This window comes from Microtus pennsylvanicus, chromosome 11 (assembly GCF_037038515.1).
Source record: "Microtus pennsylvanicus isolate mMicPen1 chromosome 11, mMicPen1.hap1, whole genome shotgun sequence".
In the NCBI taxonomy this organism is placed as follows: Eukaryota; Metazoa; Chordata; class Mammalia; order Rodentia; family Cricetidae; genus Microtus; species Microtus pennsylvanicus.
Window position 1 is genome coordinate 19,665,340 of NC_134589.1, and position 9,410 is coordinate 19,674,749.

General features: G+C 51.5%; 1 protein-coding gene across 4 annotated transcripts; it reads left to right on the top strand.

Moving 5' to 3' along the window:
- Nucleotides 1-637: 637 nt before the first annotated feature.
- On the top strand, nt 638-6,327 carry Hexim2 (HEXIM P-TEFb complex subunit 2). 4 transcript variants are annotated; one of them, XM_075942184.1, is made up of 3 exons: nt 638-776; nt 1,378-1,481; nt 5,319-6,327. In XM_075942184.1, the coding sequence occupies exons 2-3, from the start codon at nt 1,419-1,421 to the stop codon at nt 6,195-6,197; spliced, it is 942 nt and encodes a 313-aa protein (XP_075798299.1). In that variant the 5' UTR covers nt 638-776; nt 1,378-1,418; the 3' UTR covers nt 6,198-6,327. The 4 variants fall into 4 exon arrangements, with proteins under 4 accessions (XP_075798299.1, XP_075798298.1, XP_075798296.1 ...); XM_075942183.1 differs by having other exon boundaries at nt 1,381-1,481; XM_075942181.1 differs by having other exon boundaries at nt 645-682; nt 1,381-1,481.
- Nucleotides 6,328-9,410: the final 3,083 nt, after the last annotated feature.

Genomic DNA, 9,410 nt, shown 5'->3' on the forward strand with positions numbered 1-9,410 from the left:
CGCTCTCGAAGGCGAGGCTGCGGGGCTGCCGGGACGGTTTGAGGACTGGGCTCGGCCGGGGAGACACCAACCTTCCCCTCCCCGGCCCCAGACCCAACTCCCCGCCGTCTCCCGGCACCGCCACTTCAGGCAGCCCACTCGGCCCGGCCTCTCCCCGCGCCCGGACCACCCCCCATGGGGTGCTCTCACTGCGCAGCGAGTCCCTCCGCTGCCTCCTCCCAGCCCAAAATGGCGGCGGCGGCCACCGAGCTGCTCGTCGCCTTCCTCAAGGCTACGGATCACTCCGCGCGCAAGCCCCGCCCCTCCCGGCCGGATCTAGTTTTCTTCCTGGTAAAGACTAACGCCATCAATGAACTCTTTAATTGAGTTCTGTCAAGGCGGGTCCAGTTGTGCTTCCGCACAGCTCGTTGTTGACAAAAGTGAGGAGATTGGCAGGCAAGCGACCCAATCAAAGAAGAGATCGGTGAGCGCGGGACGTCCACGCAAAAGCAGATAGGTTTTGGCGTTCCTGGGTATGGTTGTTGACGTAAGGGAGCTTGAAGGTATCCTGGGCTGCTTTCCTAGCGTGGAAGAACTACAACCCCCAGCAGTCATTGCGCTGCCAGGCTGTCCTCCCCCCCCCATCTCCCCCCATCTTAGTGCCTGAGCGGCTTGGCCAGAGCTGCTGCTACTGCAGCAAGAGGTAGGGCTGAGGCGTTGAGAATTTCATGGACAGGCGGTCGCACAGAAAGACACACAGAAGTAGTGGTGTACACTAAGCCCTTGACAGCAAATAGGTCAGTCCCACCTTTGCTAAAACCTCCCTTCCATGACTTTTTCCCCTCCTCCAAGAAACCCATTTTTTACCCCCATTTGATTTTTCCTTCAGCTGCATGTAGTATGATGACTTCTTTCCCCCCATTTCCCCGTCCCTTGAGGCAAGAGGGTAGCCATCAGACCCTGTAAATGCAAAGACTTAGACTGTAGGTTCTGCCCAGGTCCCAGCCTGGAGAGGTTGAGGGCGGTCAAGATAGGGGCTTCCAGGAGTCACAGATCCCCACCCCCAGCTTCCCCAAGCAGTTTCCTTCCTACCTCCCTGTCCAGGGGACAAAACTTAGGCCTACCTTCCTAACTGCCAGCCTGGTCTTCACTTGCTAGGAGAGTAGAGGCCTGGGGCCTACAGAACAGGACTGGAAAGATGGTCTCTCGGTCCCATTTGGCCCCTTGCTGACCAGAGGTCTGAAAACTAGGGTATGGGAGCAGCTTTCGGAGCCTTCATTTGAAAGTGAAGGCAAGCAGCTCTGGGGCCACAAAATGGCTGCTGCTGCTGCTGAGGCAGACAGGGCCTGACCAACCAGATTCTGCCTGAGGACTTAGGTTTCTGTTGTTGTTCACAAGCAGGTAACACTAGTGCAACGCATCTGCTGAGACAGGAGAAGATGGCCACTCTGAACCATAGCAACTGTAATTCAGAGTCACCAGCAGCCCTGGAAGAGGCGAAGGTAAGTACCCACCCCTCCCGGCCACCTGAAAACCCTGAATGTGGGCTCAAACACCTGAAATCCTTTTTTTAAAATATTATTTTTTTTTTATTGTTGTTGTTGTTTCAAATGTGCTGGCAGATTTAGAAAACCAGTGTCTTGTTTTGTTTTTGTTTGTGATGGGGGAAGGGGGGTCTTTCTATGAGTCCCCAGCTGGCCTTGAACTTGCAACCAGGGTCTTGTTTCAGCCTTACAGGTGCTAAAATTACAGCTTGCATCACCACACCCAGCTAGAAAGCCAGCGTTGTCAGTGAGGCTTGTACTGTGCTCTGGGAAGTAGGCCAGACTGTGACTCAGTGGTATCTCACGGATTCCTAAAAACCCTTCAAGGGAGGAATTATTTCCAGTTGACAGAAGCTAAAGTTCTGAGAGCTGCGATACCTTTTCCTGAATCACGCAGCCTACAAACAACAAAATCCCACTTTAAACACAGAAGACCTTGCCTCTCACTTAACGACTAGGAACTTCAAGGTCAAATAACTTGGTTGGATATTTGCACTTTTTTTCCCCCGGGCCGAGAACCAAGAATGAAACAGGAAAAGAATTTTGATCTAAAAAAACAAAACAAAATAAAAAAGCCAAAAACGGGGTGTGGGGGGGGACTCAGAAGAGAGAAAGATCCTAAAGCTCCCAGTAAATGAAACCTATGGACTGAACAGGAACCCCTAGCGCCCCAGCTCATGCTGGCTCTCATTGCCCCCCCCTTGGCCCATTCTCTCATTACCAACACTTCCAAAATATCAAAAAGGCAAGACCCAGAGAATTGTTGTGGACTTCACCGGTGCTGGGCTTGAACCCAGGGCCTCCCAATGCTAGAAAAGCCTTTTATGCCTGAGCCACATCCCAGCCCTTTGTTTGCTCTTTTTTGTTTGTTTTGTTTCAGAGATGGAGCCTAAGGGGAACTCTTGGGGGTGGAGATAGGTTGTGAGCTGGGGTTCTCTGTGTAGCCCTGGCTATCCTGGGACTTGCTCTGTAGACCAGGCTGGCCTCGAACTCACGAGATCCACTGCCTCTGCCTCCACCTCCCAAGTGCTGGCATTATATGTGCCTGTCACAATGCCTGGCTCAGAGTGGCTTTTGGCCCCTCCTACCTAGCCGTTTCCAGGGTTTCTTAGGCGTTGAAACTAATGGCTCATCAAGGCTAGAACTTTCAGGAAGGGCAAGTGACTCGTGCAGGTTACAAAGTTTATTTCTCACAGTGAAAATGGCGGTAGAGGGACTGCATGGGGACAGCAGACAGCTGGTTTGGGGCAAGAATCACTAGGGGATTGAGGGCTGGGGACAGGTAAATGACAGTAAACATACAAATATGTCATCTTGGGTTTCTATGCCCAGTACTTTGTCTCTCTGGGATGGGCAACAGTTCCATCTTAGAGATGAGACGAGGCCAGTCACATGATCGGTGGTCTTCCTGCAGGCGAAGGGGCAGAACAGACAGCTCACAACCTATCATCGCCACCCCTAGAGTGTCCCTTAGGCTCTGTCTCTGAAACACATCACAAGACAGGCAGCATGATGCTTCAGATGCAGAATCTCAGCACTCAGGAGGTTGAGGCAGGGCCACTGAGGATTGGAGACCAGGGTGGTCTACAGAATGAGTTCCAGACTGTGCTGGAGTACCAAGTAAGACTGCTCCCCAAACGACCCTCCCCCCAAAAAACAATCCAGCAACACCTGTACATACTCCTGCTCTTAAAAGGCTGCAAATAGTTTATCGCCCCAATGTAAACCCTAAAATCCCCTGCTCAGAGGCCAGCAAGATGGCTTAGTAGGTAAAATGCTTGTACCCAGCCTGACAGTCTGAGTGCAACCCCCAGGATCTACATGGTAGAAAGGAAAAACCAACTCCCGCGGCTATCTTCTGACCTACACACACACACACAAATACACACTCAAGCCCTGTCATTAGGGTTTGTCTGCACGCACACATAATAAGTGAATGGAATGAAACTCTACAAAGGAACCCCTGCTCAGATACCATTTGTGTTGTATAAAACAGCACGCGAATGACAGTGGTTATTATTAGAAAGCTCCCAAACCACAACTTGGAGCAATTTGTCCTCTATCCCTCACACCCAGGGCTCCCACCCTCACCACACAGATAAGCAGATGCCCTTTGCAGACACAGGACTCCTTCCTCTCCCCTCTCTCAAGGTCTCCTTGTGTAGCCCTGGCTGGCCTGGAACTTGACAAACTGGCCTCAGATGGAGAAATCCACTTGCTTCTGTCTCATAGTGCTGGGCCTGATAGATTCTTTTTCTGCTTCAAAGTACCAAAATCTCCCTGTAGCCTCTCCTTGGTTATGACCTCTTGATGCTTCTCACATAAAGAGAGAAACAAACTTGTATTTACTGAGCATAGGAGTAAAGTGGCACCTTCTCAGGGAATGAAGACAGATAGTAAATAGTAATATGCTAGGTGCTAGCTGTGACATTACCTGTGGGACATGACAGAGTGGCTGAGAGGGGAGAGAGGAGAGCCGCTTTCTTTCTTTTTTTTTAAATATTTATTTATTTATTATGTATACAATATTGTCTGTGTGTATGCCTGCAGGCCAGAAGAGGGCATCAGACCTCATTAGAGATGGCTGTGAGCCACCATGTGGTTGCTGGGAATTGAACTCAGGACCTTTGGAAGAACAGGCAATGCTCTTAACCACTGAGCCATCTCTCCAGCCCAGGAGAGCCGCTTTCTGGAGGTCTTTATGGGGAGCATCACTTGACAGACAGCATTAGAACTGAAGCATGGGGAAAGGGTCAGCCATGCAAAGAGCTGGAAGCAGGTTTAGTTATATAATTTTCAGGGGGGTGGGGGGCAGGGAATCCCTGTTCAAAAGCTAGTAAACTCAACCCCTGTCCTGGTAACACAGGTCTCTAATCCTAGCTACTCTGGAGGCTGAGGCAGGTGGATTATAAATTCGGGACTTATCAGGGTACAGAGCGAGTTCAAGTTCAGCCTGGAAAATTTAGTGAGACTCTATTTCAGAACCAAAGTTCAAGGGCTAGAAATACAGCTGAGTAACACTGTCTGCTGATCATGTGTGACTCCGGCTTCAATACAGTTATTGACTTCAGAGCTAGTTTTGGTGTCTTTTACCTGTTATTAATCCCAGCTACTTGTGAGGCTGAGGCAGGAGGATGGTGAGTTGGAGGCTAGCCTGGGTTACAGTAGGAAGACCTCGATTTCAAGCAGAGCATTAAACCCAAGTATAAATCCTTTCTCAGTGTGGGTACCTGTGAAGGTGTTCAGGTAGCCCAGGCTGTCCTTGAGCCTGGCTTGAAGTTCTGATCCCCCTGCCTTAGCTACCCTGATTCCGGGATTTACAGGTATGGGCTACCACATCTAGCTTCCCTAGCTTTCATTTGTGGAATGCCTGTTCTAGGTCTGGTTCTGGACGTTGAAATGAGCTGTGGTGAAGAGGATAGCTCAGTTATGACTACCCAGCATGCATGAAGCCCTGGGCTTGATCCCCAGCACTGCATAAACCAGGCTTGATAGCATATGTCAATAATCCAGCATTCTGTGGGTAGAGGCAGGAAGATCAGAAGTTCAAGGTCGTCTTTGGTTGCCCAAATGAGTTCAAAGCCAACCTGGTCTTTGAAGATGCTATGTCAAAAAGAAAAAAGAGATGGCCAGCAACAGGGAGATGTCACTGGAAGTCTGTTCTCCCTACTGGAAGACAAGTTTAGCTAAGTAAATCGTGAGCACGTGAGGCCGGTGTGAGGGGCTGGGTGTGCTGGGAAGGATTCTACTCCCAGGAAAAGGCTGTCTGTGACTTCCCCTTCTTCCTCTCTCTAGACTTCTGCTGGTCTGCCGAGCCCCCAGATAGCCCGTGAGCCTCGTGACTTTGATGGTTCCCTGCTTCAGCCGTCGGGAAAGGAGCTCCACTCAGAGGATGAAGGTTTTGCTCCAGCTGGGGCAGGCTCAGGCTGTAACAATAGGGGTTCTCGGACCCAGAGCCCACGGCGATGTTCAGTGGAGGCGGTGCTGGCCCGAAAGAAGCACCGTAGGCGGCCGTCCAAGCGCAAGAGGCACTGGCGGCCGTACTTAGAACTGAGCTGGGCTGAGAAGCAGCAGCGAGATGAGAGGCAGAGCCAGAGGGCCTCCCGGGTCCGTGAGGAGATGTTCGCCAAAGGCCAGCCCTTGGCACCCTACAACACTACCCAGTTCCTCATGAATGACCGTGACCTGGAGGAGCCTAACTTGGATGTGCTCCACGGGCTGTCCCACCCAGGCTCCTCCAGTGGGGAGAATGAAGCAGGGGACAGTGATGGGCAGGGCCGAGCTCACGGGGAATTCCAGCAGAGGGACTTCTCTGAGGCCTACGAGCGGTACCACACTGAGAGCCTTCAGCGCCTCAGCAAGCAGGAGCTGGTGCGAGACTACCTGGATCTAGAGAGGCGGCTATCTCAGGCTGAGCAGGAAACTCGGAGGCTCCAGCAGCTGCAGGGGCGCCCTAACAGGCAGCCCTGTCAACAGGTGGAAGAGCTGGCGGCCGAGGTGGAAAGACTCCGGACTGAAAACCAGAGGCTTCGGCAGGAGAACGAGATGTGGAGCCGAGATGGCAGCTGCTGTGACCAGAAGCCAGCCACAGAAGGGACCACCGGTCCCCAGGATGAGGCCCTATTTCATACCCACGTGGGCCAGCTGGGTCACAGGGAGGCAGGTGACAGATGAAAGCTACTCTCAGCATCCCTCCCTCCTTTGAGAACTGCTAAGGGAAGGTCAGAGTTTTCCTTGTCATTTCCACGGTTGGGTCTTTGATGTCATCTTACTTTTTAAGAGGAATTAAATGGCCATGTGAGAACCACTGGGAGTGGCTAGAATTGATTTCACTAGGGCCCTGCTTTAGACTCCAAATTCCTTTTTATCTTATTTTTAAGATTTATTTTTATTATTTTAATTATGTGTCTGTGGATATATATATATATATATATGGCACATGTGCAAGTGTGCACAGATGTCTGAGGTGTCAGATGCCCCTGAAGCTGGGGTTATAGACTGTAGCACGATTAATAAAAACCCAGAGACTGATATTGGGGTTCAGCCTGAAGGTCAGAAAAGCAAAAGAGCCAACCACTGGCTCTTACCTCTACTTCAGTTCGAAATGGCGATCCTGCTCAGGAATCCTCAGAATGAGACTGTGTGAGAGCTGTCTCCTCCTGTTTTATATTCCTCTCTAGTGTTAGGAGTAAAGGCATGCACCACTACTGCCCGGTTTCTACGGCAAACTAATGTGGTTATTGGGATTAAAGGTGTGTGTCACCACTGCCTGGTCTGTAAAGCTGATCAGGGTGGCTGTTTTACTCTCTGATCGTCAGGCAACCTTTATTTATTAAAATATAAATGAAATATCACTACAATTACAATTACAGGCAATTGTAAGGTGCCTGATGTGGGTGCTGGGAATTGAACTCAGATCCTCAGGAAGAGCAGTATGTGCTCTTAACCACTGAGCCATCTCTCCAGCCCATCCTTTTTATTTTTTAAAAACTTAATTTTATATGTATGGGTATTTTGACCTCTGTCTCTCTCTCGCTCACACACACACATGCACACGCGTACACATGTACATGCATATTAACAAACACATTAATACAAAATCCTAATTAAAAAAACCAACAAAAAACACAATCGAAAACCTTGTGGGCTGGGCACATAGGTTAGTGGCAGCAGGTACATTTATTTACCCAGCATCCTGGAAGCATGGAGTAAGCTCCTTGTCCTAGAGAGGTCTCAGTTTCCCCTTGCTCCAAGCCTGAGGAGAAGCCAACTTAGACGGGTTCCCATTGCTTCTCCAGGACACCCGGGCCACACTCGTGAGTCTTGGAGTAATCATCCTGAGGGAGTCAGTCAGATGTGGGATAGAGAACTCAGTCAGGAGCCCCAGGTTCAGCTAGAACCTGATATTCCAGTTGCCTCGTGATAGTGGGGCTACGAGCAGTGCCTGCAATTCCAATCTTCAGGCAGGAGGATCACAAATTTGAAGCCGGCCTGTGCTACAGAATGAGACCCTCCTGGAGGAGCAGGCTCCAGCTTGGAGTTTGTTTGGACCTTGTTCCCAGGATCCCCCAGCACAGTTGAGAGGGCTGAGCCTCCTTGATCTCGAGAGCCTCCCACCCTAGCTTCCAACCTAAGCTGGTCATTATGGTTCATCCCCCTTACCTCCGGGAGGGGCACTTAGAAGTAAACACTCAAGATTCCCTGCCGCAAGGCAGAGGGGACAGTGAGTGGGTTCTTAGCAGAGCTTTTCTGTAGGACTTTCCTGCTGCCTCCCTTGGCATCCTCCTGTCAGCCTAATTAAGTGTGTGATCAATTCACTGTGAAGTAGGAACCAATTGCACGATGCAGTGGGCTAGGGGAGCCAGGACAGAGAAGGCAGAGACTCTGTGTACCCACCCTCACCCCAGCAGATACCATCCCTGTGTCATCTCTGGCTAGTACTGAGGATAACTTCAGTGGTGACGGGGCAGTTTAGCTCACCAGTGAGCCCCTGTTTCTGGCCCAGGCACAGGGAGGAGCAGAGACCTTGAGGATTTAGCCAACTTTCCCTTCCAGAGGCTTGGAACAACCACATCGGACAAGAGAAGGGCTCAGGGCTGGGAACTGTTAGGGCTGGAAATGTTGACAAACCCTGCGTATTGCCAGGACAACTTTTATTTCTGTCCTGCCCCACCCAGGCCTGGCCAGCACCTTCTACAGCCTGCTGGAAGGAGGGATTGGTTTCCAGGGAAAGCAAAGCCTGGGGCTGCGAGATCTGTCTCCAGAATCCTGGTCAAAGGTTTTGCACCTTTCTCTTGCATTCCCTGACTGTCGTCAGCCAGAACGGTTGTCCCACTTTACTGATGGGAAACCCAAGGTCCAGAGAGGAAGTGACTGTCCAGATTCCAGGATAGCCTGCCAGGGGCCTGCAGTATACTAGCCTGGGACCCAAGGCTTGCAGCCTCCCAGCTGCTGCTTCCTCAGAACAGAGCCTGGGAACTGAGGGAGGGGACCAGGACAAGGTTGTTTACCCAGAGGCAAAGTGTGTGTGTGTGTGTGTGTGTGTGTGTGTGTGTGTGTAACAAGGACAGGAAGAAAAGATTCCAAAGGGCTGCTGATGGGGGGGGGCAGGGTGTGGAGTGGTCCATGTGCGGCATGATTGCGAGTTGCTGGGCAAAGGGCAGGTGAGGAGGCTGACCCCTCTTGGTCTGAGAGCTGAAGAGCTGAGGAGTGTGAGGGAGGGAAGCTGCCAGCCACCTCCGCCCCTTACATACACACAAAATGGCTGAAGGGCTCTTGGCCAGGATACCACAGAGGTGAATTAATTTCCCCAAGGCTGGGAAGACGGGGTGGGGTGTGTGTGTGGGGGGGGGGGAATGACAATGGACAGGGTGGAGCAAGAAGAAAACAAAGCAAAGGGTGGGTGTGATCTGGGAAAGGGTCCGGCCTGAAGAAAGTCCTGTCGGCTCTGGCCTCCAGCTGGGCCCCCCAGTCTTAGGGTCAGCAGTGCCAGAAGAAGCCATCTTGAGAACTTGATGCTGGGGAGAGCTGGAGGCCAGGTGTGAGCCCCTTTCATGTGACCTCCACTTTCCTTTCTGCTGTTCTCTTTGGCAGCCAGGTCGGGAGGAAGGCCTGTATATCCCAGTGTACAACAGAGGCCACTTCCTCACCCCCACAGCTGGGGAAAACTGGCTTCCAGAGTAAAGCTCAGAGGCTCACTTCCCTCTGACCTCTGGGCCAGGAGAGGCCCAGACAGCGATTCTTTCGTGGAGCTGATGGTTCAAGCATCCCACCATGCCTGCTTGCCTGCCTGGCTGGTTCTCTCTCTGGGACTTTGTGATTCCAGGTGGCAATCCCAGTACCGATTGGCAGATCCTCCCTGCAGTGGGCTCAATTATGAAGGATAGA

Excerpts from the sequence above, each read along its gene's own strand:
- Hexim2 (XM_075942184.1), top strand. The coding sequence starts at position 1,419 with ATGGCCACTCTGAACCATAGCAACTGTAATTCAGAGTCACCAGCAGCC. Across the intron at positions 1,482-5,318 it reads CAGCCCTGGAAGAGGCGAAG|ACTTCTGCTGGTCTGCCGAG; the intron begins GTAAGTACCCAC and ends TCCTCTCTCTAG.